This window comes from Calliphora vicina, chromosome 5 (assembly GCF_958450345.1).
Source record: "Calliphora vicina chromosome 5, idCalVici1.1, whole genome shotgun sequence".
Taxonomy (NCBI): Eukaryota; Metazoa; Arthropoda; class Insecta; order Diptera; family Calliphoridae; genus Calliphora; species Calliphora vicina.
The window spans coordinates 92,777,681-92,797,093 of NC_088784.1; the positions used below are offsets into that span (position 1 = coordinate 92,777,681).

Sequence of the window (19,413 nt, forward strand, 5' to 3'; positions counted from 1 at the left end):
GGAATCTGTAGGCTCTGCTGTGGATTTACTCTCACTCCATATGCGGTAATTTTGTTTATTAACAAAATCGTTAAGCCAAAAATACTAATAATTAAAATGTCAAGTCCAGTATGTTATTTAGCTCGTTTTACAGTTAACCCTTTCGCAAGTTCTGTTGGGCTTAAAAAACACCCTTTACTAAAGTCTGTTACAAATAATATGTTTATTTAACTCAAATGCCTAAAATAAGTATTTAATTTATTTTTTTTTTCTTTTCTTTTGCAGATTTTATAAATAGCGAATTATTTTTATTGTTTGCATTGTTTCCATTATTTTATGGTAAGTTTCTTTATTTTCGTATTTATTTATTTTACATATTTTGCATACACACAATTACTTTAAATTTCAATGTCATCGTACAGTAACAACAATATTTATTAAAAAAAAATAATTATTAATGAAAATACTAGCCTACACACAAATTTGAATTACATAATCTTATTTTCTTTTGATTTGAATTATTTTATCATTCACTACATAATCCCCTATATCATACAATTTAATTGAAATTTATAATTAAAAAAACTTACTTTTTTCTATTTTGATCGGTTTAAAATTATGTTTTAATTACAAAAATATTTCAAGTCACTCTTTCTACATTTAATCCTATTAACCTTGAAAGTGTTAGTTGTTAACAATTAAACGTTATTTTGATTGATTGGATTTAAGAGTCGCAAACGGACATTTGTTGGTAATTTTTAAGCTCTACTTATTAGTAAAAAAAAAATTGTATTGGATGTATGACATAAGAATGCGGCAATTTGAAACATTTGTACAACTTAAATTTATTCAAAGTATTGGCCATTGTTAGGTATGACCTTTTCCCATCTTTCTGGCAACATATGGAAAAGAACTGCTCATCTTTTGAAAATACCCACAATATATGACGCTTTCTTGGCACAAAATACGATATTTTCGAAGCAAAACAAAGTTTATTGTTTACACTATAATCATTCTCGAATCAATATTTACACAATCAATCAATATTAAATCAATATTTACACAGCGTTTAGTAGTATTTTTGATATTTTGTATGAATTTTTATACTTTCAGCATTTTATGTCTAGAGTATTTAGGGATAATTACATACAACTTCCCCGCCAGTTTTGTTTTCCTAAACTTTAAAAATCCATATTATGAGTTCCAAGCATTTTTTTTAATTTTTTCTTTTCGATTATTAATCTTACGCCTTATTACTATTTTTTGGAAAATATTAGTTTAAAATTTTTCAATTTTTTTTTTTAATTATATAAAATCAAAATTTCTATTTCCCTAAATTGCAAAGGTAAGAAAACTAAAAATGGAATTAATCGATTTTGATAATTTTTTTAAGAAATTGCATACAATATGAACTAATATGGACATCTAAATAGATTTTCTATTAAAATTTCACAATATTTCTAAATAATAAATTTTATTTTTTTTAAATATTTCCTTAAATTTTACAAATTTAATAATAAATTTTATTATTTTGTGAAATATTTCCTTAAATTTTACAAATTTATATGAAAATTTTACTTTTTATTATTTTAGGTAAAACGAATGAAAATCATTATAGGTTTTAGTCCATATTTTTTATGTTTAACTTATAAACTTTGTTATTTAGTGAAATATTTCCTGAAATTTTAAAAATTTATATGAAAATTTAAGTTTTCTTTATTATTTTTGGTACGATGAATGAGATTCTTTATAGATTTCAGTTGATAGACATAAACAACATACAGAATAATACAAACGCTTAGAAGTTGTAGGAAATGAAAAGTCGACAAATATTACTCTTCAAAATATATACTCTTCAAAATGGCATATAAGTTATTAAGTGATCCACTTTGGGTCGTTGTAAATAAATACCTCATGTATGAGTACCTCAACCAATTTGACCTGTTAAGATATGTTTGCTTTTAATTCTTGGTAAACAATTTTGTTATTATTTGCAAATACAACTCTTAGAAATACTAGTCCAAATGAATTTAACTCATGCCCATTTTCTATTGCTATACGAAAAAAAAAACACTGTACAATTTAAATAGTTTTCAGCTGAATCATTAACTGCACTTGATTATAATAAAAAAAACTATTAAATTTTACATTGGTCATTGTACAGCCAAGTCAGCATTGTTTTCTAGCATACATAAACGCAACATCTACATACTTGTATAAATATTCATACAAAAATGCCTTCAAGTAGCTACAAATTACAGCTTTATATGGCTGAAAACAAAGCAGAAAAGTAACAATCTTGTCTGAGCAAAAAAAAAATGCACTTTAAAAGTGCATTCAAAACAATCTTGATCACCGGTTACTACACTTATGATCACTTTCATTTTCAATATTTGGGGTGTAAGAAACCGAAAAAAAAACTAACAAAATGAACAGCATAAAAAAACCAACTGTATGGTCAACAAATATACGAAAAAAGAGTTAAATAAAAAAATATTACAAAAAAAACACCATAAATGACCATTAAGAAGAAATGGAAAAAGAAAGAAACAAAAAGTATCCACTAAAATTACATGACTTAAAACTACAAACGGATGTCAGGCACATGACTTTACGTAGTAACTTTACGTACATATTTTACATGTACGAATAAAATTTACGTAAACTTGATTTAGAAAAAAAATTTTTCCTAAAAAAAATATTGTGCACTGAATGCTATTGTCTCTCTGTCGCTCTCCTCGGGAATCTGCCATAAGGCCCGCGAATGCAATAATATGGAAATGAAAGCAAAAGTGATTTATTATACGTACATACATATGTACAATACAATGTACATTTTTTCGTATATACTTCATATTCGTTTAATGTCTGTAGAGTAAAAAAAACTAAATGAACGTTGAAATTCGAAAATCTTCAATGACTGCCTTAAGGCGTTTCTGCATAAGCAAGATGAAAATTTAATTTAGATAAAGAAAAATAAAATTATGAAATGGTAAAAAGAGACAATTAAGTGTTTGAAAAATCACCCTCAAACAATTTGGAAAACATAAAAAGGTGTTTTAAATATTAGTTGAATGCTATCTGGCTTTTATCATTGGAAATATCATGAAGAATTTTCAGGAATTTTCCTTAACAAATACTTATTTTCCTAAATTATCCCCCGTATTCTGCACCTTATGACAATATAATCCAATCGGTAACCAACCCTACCAGAGCCTTGCTTCTGTTTTATATCATGTATCATAATAATCCCACCCGAACTCATCGAAATTCGATAAATTAAATAACGTTTTAAACATATTATTAACAACCAATATCTAAAAAAACTATCCTTTTAAAATTCTTTAACCCTAGGATGTTCAACTGGGCTTTTCGAGGCCCATTTTGATTTTGAGTAGTCGCCAAGTTTTTACCTTTGCTCTGGATGAAGAAATATTTTATGTCAACTACCGCTAATGCCTTCTGAACATAATGAATTCAGTAAAATATTGTTACTATTGATTTCGTAGAACAACCTTGTCTGTTTATGTAAAAATGTGGTTAGTGTACCTACTGGGCCTCATGAAGCCCATATGGAAGACCTCGACATGGTTCTAAATCGGAGGCAGCGATTTTCCAGACTTACAACATACCAACAACAGCTCACTGAGAGCCGACTGGCCGCATTTCTTGCAAGTGAGAACATCGAGGATGAAGAAGACGTTCCTTTTGAATGTGAAGATGGTGATGATGTAGATTATATCCCATCTGATGAAGCAACTTCGGACGCTGAAGAACATTTAAACATTAATAACAATGATGAAATGTACAGCGACTGTAAAGAAGAGAAAGCAGTTGTTGAAGAAGAAGTGTGTGAAGTAACTTCCAATTTGCCAGCTGGCGAATTTTACGCATCCAAAGATGTGGGAGAAAAATCCATCGGTAAAATACCGTCCACATGCACACAATGTACCAGTTGTTGGAAAAAGTGGGCCTTCCTCAGTAATGCACTGCCAGTCCAATAAACATATTCAAGAAATTCATTACTCCGGAAATGATGAGTGTAATTGTTCGAGAAACACGGGATTGGAATATAACTTATCCGGATTCGACCACAAGAGTTGGACAGCAACAAATGAGAATGAAATGTAAACGTATTTCGGATTGCTATTGTTTACAGGTATGTCATCATCATGACATCTACAAGGCCAAGATGTTTCTCAACCGCTTCAAGCTCCTCTTACGGTATATTCGATTCGACAATGGAAACACGCGACCAGATCGTGCTGCATTGAGCAAATCTGCAGCTATCGACGATCTCTGGATAATGCTAAATGCTAATTTACAGCGTGCTTATGTGCTTTCAGCGAATCTCACTATTGATGAGCAATTGTTCCATACCGAGGACGCACGTGTTTTACCCAGTACATCCCATCTAAGCCGGCGAGATAGGGTATAAAGGTATGGTGGATATGCGATGCCAAGACAAATTATCCACTGAAATTATCAATTAAAAGCTTAAAAGGCGAACAAACGAGTAAGGACCTCGCCAGGCCCAGTAGATTCACTTACTACTTAAGAAATCCATAATAACTCTCTTTTACAATCGTGCAAAGAGGACAGACGTTCAGTTTAAAAATTATGAACATATAAAAGTCAATTTAAAATAAAAAGCCAAAAACATTTTTTCACTTTGGCAAGATTTTCCTCAAAAATAAGAAAACATTATGGGTGAATGAATTAAAAATGCAAGATTTTTTAAAATTTTTAGCTTTTATTTTGAAACATTTGAAAAATATAAATTAACTCAAGGTATTGACTATTGGTAGCTATGACCTTTTCTCATCTTTCTGGCAACATATGGATTCCGAACCCTAATAAATACTCTTGTTTTGAGACCAAGAACGAATCAAGCCAATTTTGGATACTTTGTTCCAAAGTGAAGCGTACCCCACAGAGAGTGTTCAACATCGTTCATAACAAATAGAAGACGGAAGGGGCATGGTCTGGATTATAAAGCGGGAGAGGCAAAACTTCCCAACCACTTCATTCTAAATACTTTTTTACAGGAGCATTGTCATGATGGAAGGTTACGGTTTAATGTCTGGCCGCATATTCTGAGCGTTTTCGGCCAATGCTCACATGAAATGAATGAATTGCGTTCGGTAGAGGTTTTTCTGTGATATTCTGGTTAGATTTCAGCAGCCCATAATAGATAGGACCCTTTGCTCCCACCAAATACAGAGGATTACCTAGGATATTTGGCTTTGGTGTCGATTCGGCTGGTTGGACGGGCTACACATATGATCTCTTACGCTTCGGGTTATCGTAATGGATCCAATTTTCATCGGAAGTAATGATTCGGTGTAAAAATTATCTTTTAGAGCGTTCATGCAGAATTTCAGACACACAAAATCGATTTTCAAGGTATCTCAGTTTCAATTCGTATGTTACCTTATTTCCCTGATTTTGGAAGAATCCAGCTGCTTGCAAACGTTTTCAAACTGATGACTGAGTAGCTCCCAAGGATTTTGCAAACACTTGTTCTGTTTTACAATAATCTTCATGGAGTGGAGCCCCCAATTTTGGTCTTCAAAAATTTTTGGCTGACATTGGCGATCCTTATCTTGTGTGTTAAAATCACCACTTCTGAACCGAAAAAACCATCTGTAGCACGTTGAAACCGATAGAACACAATTAATAAATGACAGATATGTTCCCTTCACAATGAACCAAAACCGCATTCAAAAAATACGCTAACCTTTTTGCTGAATTATTCGCAAGTAATTCTCACTTTCCGGAAAGTGATCAACCACTGCCCGAACTCGAAAGAGTATGACTATGCCAAATACGAGTTGTTATAGATGGGATCTCATTCGATCGCTTCATTCTTTCTGCTACTCCATTCCTTAATTTTCTAAACTACCTTCTACGTCAAACTTCCAACCCTATCTATTCTTTTGCAGATGACAGCAACTTTTGCCATTCATGTTCATTAAGTTATAGACCTTCGTCTCCTGTCGGAGATTAGGGCAATGAGGCAAAACATGAATGACTCGGGACCTTGTGATAATCTCTGAATGGGGTCGTGTGAATACGCAACGCTCGCAAGATTCAGTGTTGCATGCTGATACAAAAACGAACGATAGACTATGTTGCTTCAACTGTATTTATAAATGGTGTAAATATTGTAGAATCAGACACTCTTGATGTTCTGGGCATGAAAAAACAATGTGATGTCCGCTAGTTTAAACACAGTTTTCAAGTGTCAAAAGAAGCATTCAGGTGTCTCGGTTTTTTGAAACGGTGTAGAAATTGCTTCACTCCAACTGATTTCCTTACTATTTACACCACCTATAACCGACCGAAAATGCAATATAACTCCTATGTATGGGTCAGTGCTTCAAAGTCTATTTCGGAGCTGCTCGACCGCGTACTGGAGAGTGCGAAAGTGATTATTGGTGACAGTAGGTTATCCAATTCTATTGATTCGCTGGAGCACCATGGCAATGTGGACTGCGTTTCACTGTTCTATCGGTACTACAATGAAATGTGTTCTGATTAAATTAAGGAATTTGTTTCAATTGGCCAGTGGACCGCATAACACACTACAGGGAAACTTCGTTCATTAGCCGAACTGCACGTATGTGGAACAAACTTCCCGCTGTAGTATTTCCTGTCATTTTCAATGTAGGAAAGTTAAAATCGAATGCCCACAAACACTACTCCCGCTTTCCACCATCACATAACCTATTTTCCTAGTTCCAACACAGTGCTTTGCATGAATAGGGTCAAACCTTGAGAGCTGGTCCAAGAAGAAAAAAAATCTGATAATGGAAAACAAACTCCAAATTATTCATTATTATGGTATTAACAAAAGAATGGAAACTTAGGTTTAATTTTTACAAACATTTTCTGACCGTTTTAGAGACTCAGTATTCTTTGTGGTATAATTTTGAGTCCGTATTCTGCACTCTACAATTCCCCCTTAGCTTTTCTATGGTATTGAGGTCTGGCGTTTGGGCAGGCCAATTCAAAACACATACCTCATCGGATTATACGAACTCAGTTGGTTACATATCTCCAAACTATGGGGCATATTTTCCTAATCGGCATCTTTTCAAATATATCATAGTATGTTTTTTGGTATGACTTGGACCCGTACTTTTCCCTGAAAACCAGCTTCATACCATAATATAAATAATAAACTTGACCTTCGGCCGTCTTAAAAATGTTGTATTTGAATTCATCAAAAAATAGAGCAATATTACATTTCTGTCTCGTTCAGTTTAAGTGGTCTATGGCAAATTGTATGCTGCTTGCATACAATTTGCCATAGATTTTTAGATATTTTATATTTTTTCGCTGGGTGATAATAACCAATCCAATCTCCTTTGGCCTGCGTCTAACAGTTCGAGAACTAATATCTAATTCTACATTATTGGTAGCCTCCCGGAGAATTTCATAACTCCTTTGTTCTTAAACAATCTTGTCTTGGAGTAGTTTCGCGAGGACTTCCTTTTAAATGTTAAGTTTTTACATGTACCTGTCTCATGATATTGTTTTAATAACTTTTTAAGCTGCTGATTTATTAAGTGAGTCTTTATTACATAAAGTTTTTTTATCATAATTTAACACATATAAATATAAATTAAATATAATATGAACGAACTAACGTCTCGTTTTTCTGACAAACACACTAGACAGCTGTGGTAAATGCAACACTTCATTACCAACCTGTATAAAAATAAGTACCCACACTACTAAATAAAATAATGTGCTGGAAAACGACCACTCATTACCAAATAATGTAAGTGGTAACTAGTTGCCATTATCAAAATACACAAAGTCACTGTATATGGATTTGAACTGTTACCCTCCAGTAAAGGAATTAAGAAAAAATTATTAATATTTATACAAAGTCAAAGGCAATATTTTTTTCTTTTAACTGAAATAAAAATGATTTACAAGTTATAAGCAGATATTGGTACAAATTTTGAAGTAGTTTGTTTTTTCAATATTCAAGCCTTAGGACCAGAAAAAGGTCCTAAAAAGTTAATGATTTGATGAATACTTCATATTAATGGTAGTTTTTATTGAAATCGGAAATTCGAAAATAAGTTTCTTAGGAATTTTTAAATTTTATTAAGTCAGAATTAAAAGCTTTGCCCATTTTAAGCATAAACATAACGAAAAACTTAAATCTCTTTATTTTTAGTGTAGCTAGCTGCCTATAACAATATTATTTTTTTAGTTCAACTCAAGTAGTTTTCATTACAAATTATTTCACTTTTACTCTTTATGCACTTGAAATTCAAAAGAAAAGGCACCTCTACCTACCTTAACATACTCAAACCACATAAGTACTGACACATTTATAAGGGCTTTAATCCCCAATTACAATCATTTGTTGGACAATAAAAAAACACAATAGGATTTGAAAAAGATTATTAAAATTTCTTATAAGCAAAACAATGGTTTTATTATTGTTTAGCTGCTCTTGAATTTGATTTTCATCACTGTAATGGTGCCCTTAACTTTAAAGATAAAAGAAAAAAATTACAATATAATTATCTTAAAATCAGACATCTGTATATGATGACCATCATCATCATCATTTATTATGGCCATAATTAATTTATTGTTTTTTTATTATTTTTTATGTTGACTTTTAACAAGTTTTAATAGTGAAAGTAATTTATGTTTAAGTTTGTTTGGCAGTTAAATTATTTTTGAAAATTTTAATTCAAAAGTGCTTTAAATTTAATGTTATTAAAGGAGGTATGATGATATCAACTCTGACAGATATGAATGCGGATATGAAGTTTAATTTGAAACATTAAAAATGAATATTGTGTGAGAAAAAGTCAAAGTCAACAAAATGAGGCAAAATTAGATATATTCCAAAAGTTATTATAATAAATAGGGAAGGAACAAAACGTTCCGAGTTTTAAAAAAAATGGTTTATCAAATAAACAAACTTACAATCAAAACTTACATATGGATATCTTTAATTTGTTTTAATGAATTTCTTTAAAAACACCTGATTTAAAACAAAGAAAAACAAATTAATAATCCTCAAATATTTAGCCCTGAACTATGTCAATATCGTGAAAGCTTATATCATTATGACTGCAGTTACTTTTACCTTTACCAAAATGAAATTTTAAAGTTTTAAGTTGAAAAATGCAATGATTACAAAATTTCAAACACACTTCAATGTTTTCAGGCACTTGTCTTGAATTTGAGTTATAAAACTGAAACAATATTTAATTAAACCCCTTAAAAAATAACATAAAAATAAAAACATTATTACAAACAGTCACGTTGTAAAGAAAAAACGTGACTGTAACTTTACATATGGCATTTTCATTTATTAAATCTATAACATTATAATTTATTTGAGTTATATAATCAATCCGGTTTCTTAAATTTCTTAAACTCTTTGCAGGCTAAACAATGACGAGACACCTGCAGTATTTATGTGCCTGTACTTGTATATGGCTTTTGGCTTCATCTCACAATGCTTTAGCTTTAGAGAAATGGTCACGTCAATTGGAGGCAACCGATCCAGGAGTATCGGACAGTTTTGATTGGATACCTTTGGCCCAGCCCGCTGATAGTTCGACACAAACAAAAGATCGTTCCGGCAATGGTCGTGTTTTGACTTACTCCCAGGCATTTCCTTCAAACGGCCACTTCAGTGATTTGTCCAAAGGTTTTGGTTCACCGGTATCGCAGAAGCCTTCACCTTTTGATTTCCCCTATCAATTCCAAAGTTTCGGCAATGTACCCCAGGCTCAATCGTTAAAACAACCTGGATCAGGCCTTAAAACCAATGCCTTCCAAGGTCAGGATCCTACATCGCAGTCATTTTTCAAATTTGAAATGCCTTTGAATCAACAAAACACACGTCTAAACTCAGCGCAATTGAATGGCGGTTCGGGAGTTAATACTGGCTATCAAATTTCGCATGCTTTTGGAAATGGCGCCCAAGCTACTTTGTTCAACTCACCCTTGTTCAATCAACAACCTGTGTTTCCACCAGAATTCCATCCTGTACCACCCAAACCTCAAACTCAACAATTACAGCAGAAACCCTTATTACATTCAAATTTTATTTCAAATGAACCTATTTCCCTGAAAAACTTCTTTAAAGACAACAAACCTACTCCTGCTTCCCCGCTACAGGCTGTATCACCACAAGTATTTCCACAAGTTGATACACAGGGCAACTCCCACTTCTCCTTGAGATCTCCTTTCAACACTTTACCTTCAGGTCCCGCTCCCTCAGCGGCTTCTCCACAACAAGATCAGCAATATTTGTATGTACCCTACAATGACATCTTCAGTCAAGCACCACAGGCTCAGCCTTCAGTACAGCAGCAACAACAACCACAGGCCCAACCACAACCACAACAGCAAGCACAACCTCAGGCCCAACTACAAAATCCCTTCGAGACAGCTCCTAAATACAGCAATAATTTACCCACCGTAAATCCCTACCAAATAAACCAATTTTATACACCTGACTCCCTAGGACAGCAACCACAACTTAAATACTACTCCACTAGCACTACCAGCACCACTAGCAGACCTCAAACTACTTCCCTAAAACCTGCTAATATCTTCCAGAACTTTGTCAGTCCTCAGTACAATACCACACCCAAACCAAAACCAAAAGCTCATCAACCTCCATTGGCCATGTTTTTGTTAAGATCTTCTGGTAGACCCACAGAATCTGATATTGTTGATACTTTGGGCAGCTCCAAAAGCATTGCTGTCATAGATGCTCCCACACAAAATCCTCCGAAAATCTTTGTTGGTCCTTCTGGTATGCCCATACCAAATGGTTACACTAAATTTGATTTGCCCTATCTCTCGCAATTGCAAGGTGCTCAGGATATTAATGATGTCTCGTTCTTTGTGGCTCCTTTAAGTTATCGCACTCCTGGAGGTTTCAATAAAATTCTATTACCAGAGCCTCATGTGGGTTCCATTGTGGTTAATCTATCGAAATCGGGTTTGCAACAAGCTCCTCCACAATACTATCAACCCCAACCACAACAAGTGATAGAGCAAACAACTACGACCACCCACAGACCTCGCACTTCCACACAAAGAGTTAAATCTCATCATCAAAACAGCAATGGCAACAGAGGTAATAAATTTAGTTATTACTATGATCAAGATCCCATACAAGAAGTGCCTTCACCTCAAGTTGTGCAAAAGGAACGTCCCAAAAAGAAGAGACCTCAATCGGTGAAAACTGAACAGCCTGCATTCACACACCAGCTAAGCAATCCATATGCTCAATTCAATCCCATACCAAATCAAATATCAACCGATGACTTCTATAAACTACAAACCAAACCATCATCTACTTCCTCAACATCAACTACTTCCACAACCTCAACAACATCTAGTACTACCTCGACCACGGCTGCACCTCAGCACTATTTTGCCTACAATACACATCAACAAGCTGAATATCCTAGTGCTAATGGTCCTCTCTATCCAGAAATAAACCAAATTTCTCAACAACAACATGTGCCGGCACAACAGGAAGAAAGACCTAGATTAACTACCAGACCACCCGTGGCTACAACAACAGCTGAGGAGGAATACCGTATGAAGCAATACTATAGAAAACAAGAGGCTAATCGTCATCGTCCCCAGGTGGTAGCCCAAACTAGCTCGCCCTACGAGGAAGTGCATTATACACCCGTTGACGTGGAATATGAAATTTCCAAAACCACAACCAAAAAACCAAGAATAACATTCTTTAGTCCTACAGGTTCACCAGCACAAGATGATGACTATAACACGGTGCCTCCCCGTCAGCAGCAGCAACCACAACCACAGCAACATCAAACACAGCAGCATCAACCACAGCAATATCAACCACAGCAACATCAAACTCAACAGCCAGAACAATATCAAACTCAAAAGCCAGAACAACAAACCACTAATAACCAATTGCCTGTCAATCATCGTCCTTCTTACATTCAAAATGAAATTACCGATAGCCCGGTAGAATATGAACCCAATCCTTATCAATTGCCCTCGGAATTACCTCAATTGACACCCAATTTCCCTGGTCTAGTTAATAACCTCAAGGAGATGAAAGAACAACAGCCAAATATCCAAGAACAAACTACTTCCACACAAGAACAAACAACTGTAACACCACAAACTTATCAAGAGCCGGAATCATCCACCAGACCAACAAGAAGACCCATTAATCGTGTACGCAAACCTTCCTCCACCAGAGTAACATCATCCGTGTCCTATTCGGAATCCGAAACTTTCACCAGAAGGCCAATTAATCGTGTCAGACGTCCATTTGGATCACGCAATACTGCCTCTACTCCAAGTTCAGTAAATGTGGATTATGATGAAACCACCACCACTACAACAAGACGTCCTTCTTCAGTTCGTAATCCATTAATACGCAATCCCAATCGCATACGTTATCAGCCTACTCCCGAAGAGAGACAAACCTTGAGAATTAAACCCAAAAGAAAGTACAATGGCTCGGGTAAAGTGGTGAAGGAGAGCGAAGACTTGGACTACCAACGTGATGTATTGAAACAAAATTATCCGGTTTTCAAGCCAACCAGTTCACGCAGACCCAGCAGTAGTCCCACGGCCATACCCACCACATATGATGTGGGAACTACTGAAGCTCCTACCGCGGAAACTCAGCAGGTATACACTGTAACTCCCAGTAATAGCATAGATAATGATCAAAACTTCCCGGCCGGACTATTGGAACCCATGCAAATTGCTCAGCAATACAATGAATACAAAAATAACTATGGCCCCGGCTATTTCCCCAATCAAGAAGATGTCTTACCCACTGAAGCTGTGTTAAGAAATGAAATCAATCCCGTCTATAGTACAGTCCCTAGTTCAGCTCCTCCAACCACAACCACCACTACTACAACCACAACAACAACAACAGAAGCTCCGCCAGAGATAACAACCAGACGTTCTCCTTTCATTAGAAGAAATTATCCAAGACTGAGGACCACAACGACTGAGACGCCAACCACTACAACACCAGCTGAGGATGATAAACCAGCGGTAAGTTAAAAATATTTAAAGCTAAACAAATACTCACTCTAAATATTTTCGGTACTTCAAGACTCGCAATCGTCTGACTCCCCGCAAGGTTATCAAGGTACGTGCCCGTACACGTCGTCCTTTGCTTACAGCCTCTTCCACACCAGCCCCCGAAGAGGAAAATGAACCTACTGAACAGCCCAAACAAAACTATCGCAAATTGAATCGTTTCAATCAAGATTTATACGATAATGAGGTAAGTATCTATGAAACTTAAGGCAAATATCAAATACTTATTTCCTCAACCCCAAATATAGACCCCCAGACGTCGTTATAAGCAAAAGTTCCAATTGGAAGGACAAGAGTCCCAGTGGTCTCCTTCGGCTAAAGCAGGACCTACAAATAACTTTAAACCCATCAATCCCAAGGAAAACAGAAATCAGCATAAATTTGAAAATGAACCCGAGATCGTGACAGCTGGACCTGAATCCGACAACAAGGAGAATTATGAAATTAAGGTATCGGCCAATTATGGTCCATCATCTAATAGCATGAAGCAACCCAATTTGAAGTAAGTTAAATATGATATATCTCCAATTTTGCAAATTAAAATATTTGTTTTCTGATTTTTAAGCAGACCAGAAAAATCCTTTGCTGAACTTCTAGAAGAAGTCATGGGAAAAGCTCCTGAGGAAACAACCATGAATCCAGAAGCCTCGACAGATGGTACTGGTTTTGAAGCACAAAAAACTACAATTGCCAATCGTATATTGCGCCGAGGCAAATGGAAGAAAACTCGCGTCTCCTCATCTGTCAGTTCATCCAGCTCTAGCTCAAGCTCCAGCAATGGTAATGGTGAAAGTTTTGAAACAGCTGAATCGCAAAATCTAGGCTCCCAACTGTACAACTCTTTGCACAAGACTAACAAACCCAATGATCCCATGGATGTTGGCAAAGATTGGAGAACTACTACACCCATGACTACAGCGGCGGAAATAAATTCCATGTACAATGCCATCACCACCACCGCCATGCCTATGAGTTCTATGGAAGAATATAGCATGTCTACTGCCAGCCCCCGTGAAACTTTAGCCACAACTTTGCCCATGAACATGGAAGAATCCAAAATTGTTACTGAAAAAACACTGCCTCCAATGAGCAACCAAGAAGAAAGTGCAACCCGACGAATGGATGAAGATATGGCCATGGAAGATGATTTGGAAATCCAGCCCAGTCTCTTTTCCGAAGTTAAAAAACAATTGCATGAACTTTTCTCAATAGAAGAAAGTGATGATACAGCAGTGACAGCTGCTTTGGCAGCAGTGGGTAGACGTCGTCAAGAGTACACCAACATTAAGAGACCAAAAGTCGAAACAACTACATCAGCGATAGATCTTGTTTCCATAACCGAACCCATGTCCGTGGAAGATAAGAAAGCCTTCCATCGAGAGCTAATGAAACATGTAGTCTATGCTACCTCATCACCGGTCCAAGAAGAAGAAACATCTGAGGCTGAAATATGCTATAGAGGGCGCTGTATAAAATCCGAGGATTTACCATCTAATCACAAATTAAATTAAAACATTGTAAACATTTAAATTTCCCTCCCGCATTGTTTCCCCCCTCATTTTCGTCACTTATTATAAAACTCTTCTACAGCTGGCGCTTAAGCATAGAGTGTAGTAGAGTTTCTTTTTTAAGAGAGCCGTAGAAGAGTAACTTTTCGTATAGAGATTGTGATAAACTCAAAATTATTTATATCTTCTTAATTCTATCTCTCTGTCTCTATCTATCTCTCAGCTTTCCCTAGTGGCGTTGTGTGTCATTCTTTTTCGAAGAGAAAAAAAGTCATATCTACTCGTATCTATTATTATAAAACCTGCTTAGCTTTTTATAGAATTTTCTTCATTTATTTCTTACAAAAATAATTATAATTATGTAGGTTTAATTCTAAACACATTCAGTTAGTTAAAGCTGAGCATACATATGTTTTGTTTTATTGTAATTAATTATCATTTTGCTTTTAATTTAATTAAGTTATATGTGTCTCTTTCTTTATTTCATCTCTGTTAATTTCATTATTTCTATGAAACCATTTATTTGTCTCTGTCTTATATTTTCCAAATCATTGAATTTTACTTCAGCGATCCATATATGAAGTTAGTAAAATTTTTTTTATTAAAATATTGAACATTTCATTATTTAAGTTTAGTATTATGTAATTTTAAGTTTTGTAATATAATTCTTTAAACCAACAAAAAAAAACATTAAATAATAATAAATTGTACGATATAAACAAAAAAAAAATCAATAAAAACATAAATAAAAATAAATTTTCCAATTTCTGTATTACTTAAAATGACATATAGAAACAAGTAAGAAAGTATGGTCGGTCAAGCCCGACCATATAATACCCTACACCAAGTAAATGAGTAAAAATATTTTTCTTTTAAAATATCAATAATTTATATACGTGAGTGATTTTCGGAAGTGGGCCTTATATGGGGGCTATGACCAATTATGGACCGATCACCATAAAATTAGGTCGTGTGATTTATGTCTATATTAAAGTAAACTATGTTGAATTTTGTGTGTATACCAACATTTTTAAACGATTTATGCACGTTAAAGTGATTTTCGGAAGCGGCTCTATATGGGAGCTATGACTAATTATGGACCGATCGTAACAAAATTTGGTGACATGAATTTTGTATATATAAAACTTATTTGGAGCGAAATTTGTCTAGATACATAGATAAATTAAACATTTATGACCGATAAAATCCAATTTCGAGGGGACATTTGTATGGGGGCTAGGTGAAATAATGGACCGATTTCAGCCAGTTTCAATAGGCTTGGTCCTTGGGCCGAAAAAGTAATATGTATCAAATTTGATCGAAATATCTTCAAAATTGCGACCTGTACTCTGCGCACAAGGTTTACATGGACAGCCAGCCAACCAGACGGACGGACGGACATCGTTTAATCGACTCAGAAAGTGATTCTAAGTCGATCGGTATACTTTAAGGTGGGTGTTAGACTAATATTTTAGGGCGTTACAAACATCTGCACAAACGCATAATACCCTCCCACTATGTTGGTGTAGGGTATAAAAACTGTTTATAAACTAAATTTTCTATAAAAATGCTTTAATACTTAAACTTTTCTAAGAAAAACATGTTACGCAGATAATTTTCTATAACAAAATTGTTATACAGAAAAATTTCAATAGAAAAACATTTTCTCAGAAAATTTTCTATAAAACAAACCCTAATACTCATAATTGTCTATAGATCAAACTCTTATACAGACAATTTTCCATAGAAAAAAACATTGTTCTCTTTTTTAGAAAAAAACTGTTGTACCAAAAATTTACTAGACAAAAAACTGTTATACAGAACATTTTCTTTTGAAAAAAACTGTTATAAAGATAATTTTCTTTTCTACGGAACATTTTCTACAGTTATACAAATAATTTTCTTAAAAAAAACTGTTATACAAAATTTTTTTTGAAAAAAAACGTTATACAGAACATTTGGTTAGAAAAAACTGTTAAACAGAACATTTTCTTTAGAAAAAACAGATCGCTTTCTTTAGAAAAAACTTCTATACAGATAATTTTCTTTAAAAAAAAACTGTTATACAGAACATTTTCTTTTGAAAACACTGTCACACAGATAATTTTCTTTAGAAAAATACTGTTATATAGAACAATTTTGGTTGGAAAAAAACTGTTATACAGAAATTTTTTTTTAGAAAAAACTGTTATACATATCATTTTCTTTAGAAATAACAGTTATACAGAACAGTTTCTTTACAAAAAACTTCTATACATATTATTTTCTTTAAAAAACTGTTATACAGATGATTTTCTTTAATAGATATTTAGGTCAATAGATATTTAGGTCTATTTATTTATTTAATTTAAAAAAATTTTGCTCCATCTTTTTGTTTGCTTTTTAGATATATTTACCATAAATTTCTGAATAAAATAGAAACAACTTGCCAACAGCTAGCTAGTCCCTATAAAAAGTTAGACGAAACCAAATTTGGAACATGAAAAAAGCCCGTATTTTTTAAGTTTTTTCCCAAAAAGTCCCAATATTTTTTCTTTTATAGAAAAAAAATTTCTTCGGGTCTATATATAATTTGTATACGATCAGGAAAGAGAACTCCATGCAAAAGCATGTAAGCATGTAATTTGGCTCACTTAAGGTGACGAAATCCCCCCCAGACCTATCCAAACTTGGACAATTTAAAAAAATAAAGTTTTAAGTTTGACTAAAAAATTGTAAAAACTAAAAGCACCGATCCTCGAAAAAGCACCATATTTGTATAGCCCCATATGTAGTTTAAATGCATATAAAGTTGTGTTACTATCATATGGTAAAGTCCTTCATAGTAGGCACTTATCTAAAAAACTCATTTTGGAACACAGTTTCTTCGTTTTAGGAATTTCGGTATTTGAAAAAAATGGCAACAATTGTAAAATCATTGACTTAACGACATTTAGATCTATGTATATTAGTTCCAATTTTTGTTATGATATCTTTAACCATTAAAATTTTACATCAATTCAAATTTTATACTTTGGTTGATGGAAAATCACCATATAATAATTTTTTTGGTTTTTAAAGTAATGATGTCCGAAAAAATTATAAAATTGTTTCATTTTACTAAAATATTAATCTTCAAGGTTTTTACCAATACTAAATACTTTTATATAAAAAGTTTATATTTATTCTTCAGAAGCTCCACAAATCTTACCATCTTTCACAAATTTTACCGTTTTTTTACATATTGCATCAAGTCGGCCTTGCTCATCAAGATTGGGTAACGAGATGGCACCGGATACTACTGATAATGATTTTCTATTCTTTGCTATTGCAGCAAAATTTTTAACAAAAAATCTTTGTTTTCGCGTCAAAAAATAGGAAAAAATTATTTATGGTGCAAAGTGATCTTTGTGAGCTATTTAGGGTGCCTATATAAATTCAGATTGCATTGATATATTCACAAGGGTTATTCAGCTTTACGATAGCTACAACTTTGCCAAATATTGTTAGTGAAAAATTAGGAGTCCCTGCAAGTTATTCTAAAAAAAGTGAAAAAAATTTCCTTCCTCAATTTTTTTTAAAAAAAGACCACAAAAAGTTATTGTTTTGGCAAAAGAAGTATACAAAATTTGTTTGGTGGACTATTATTATATTATTGCCATATATAGTTATGCGGTATCACCAAGTCTGAATTAGCTGTTGGCCAAAAACTGATGACACCTTTTTGAGGACCCACTGATTTTCATAATCTTTGGAGGCTCATAAAAATAAATTGGTCACCAAAATCACAAAACTGACTCTACCTTTGGTAGTAGAGTCCATCCTATACTGTCATGACGGTGTGCTTTTTCAACAGTCTTCATTTGTTGCACAGTGACATATCATCGCACATGACATTTGTACTCCTATAGAGTGGAATAGATTTTTCAAAAATAAGAGTATCTGAAAAATAATTTGGTCTTTATGTTGCATTCAGAGTGTACTATATTTTAAAATAATAAAAAGTTCTTTCGAAATATTCTTGTCCAAAATATTGAGCGAAATAATATTTTTCCTTTACAATCCGTCATATTTAAATAAAAACAATCTTTGGATGATTTTATAATAAATAAAATTTAATATCGTACGTGACATACCGTACGTGACAGATTTTTCTCTTATAATAAAACAATATATATTCTGTAAATATACATATGTACACAAAAACTAAAAAAGTTAATAGAAAATATACATTCGGTTTCAATAAACAATTTGACAATAGCAAAAAATCAATCAGAGTCAAATTCATTTCATACTACAATCTAATTGGGAGCCTAGTTTTCGCCTCAATTTTAGCCTAAAACATTAAAAAATTAAAAAAAAAATCAGTTTAAACTATTATTTTTGTCTTTAAAATGTTGTAATATGATCTAAATACTTTCACATAGTAACATTTTATTATTTTCTTCTATTCAAATCATCTTAAAAAAAAGTTTCAAGGGTTTTTGTGTTTTCAGTCGTGGTAGGGATTCTCGTGGAATTGCCCATATGCGACGAAAATTTTTTCCGGAAAATTCCAATGGTGGTCCACAAAGATAGAAATGTAGTAAATAAAGACCAGCTGGACTATAAGTTTATTCTACAAAAATGACATACTCAACATGCCCTTTCAGAATTAAAGGGTCGCTATTCTGTTCCAATCAAAAAGTCTCAAGTTGTTGGACAGTATTATTATAAGTTAGTTCCTTTTCTGAGGGAGACATTGTATAAGACAAATTTTGCACAATTTTCGCCACACTTTACAGTATAATGTCACAGCACATAGAACTAATTTGTGCCAAAATTTGTAAGA

At 33.5% G+C, this 19,413-nt stretch overlaps 1 protein-coding gene across 1 annotated transcript; it reads left to right on the forward strand.

Annotated features, from left to right (window-relative positions):
• Positions 1–262: 262 nt before the first annotated feature.
• Positions 263–14,942, forward strand: LOC135961087 (mucin-5AC). The gene is made up of 6 exons (XM_065512567.1): positions 263–318; positions 9,410–11,797; positions 11,915–13,047; positions 13,109–13,282; positions 13,344–13,597; positions 13,664–14,942. Exons 2-6 carry the CDS (start codon positions 9,418–9,420, stop codon positions 14,604–14,606), a joined length of 4,884 nt encoding a protein of 1,627 aa, XP_065368639.1. The 5' UTR covers positions 263–318; positions 9,410–9,417; the 3' UTR covers positions 14,607–14,942.
• The last annotated feature ends 4,471 nt before the right edge of the window (positions 14,943–19,413 follow it).

Bases quoted from the DNA above. Each gene is read 5' to 3' on its own strand.
- LOC135961087 (XM_065512567.1), top strand. From the start codon at position 9,418: ATGACGAGACACCTGCAGTATTTATGTGCCTGTACTTGTATATGGCTT. The intron at 13,048-13,108 runs GTAAGTTAAAAA...CGGTACTTCAAG, and splicing joins CTGAGGATGATAAACCAGCG to ACTCGCAATCGTCTGACTCC. The intron at 13,283-13,343 runs GTAAGTATCTAT...CCCCAAATATAG, and splicing joins AAGATTTATACGATAATGAG to ACCCCCAGACGTCGTTATAA.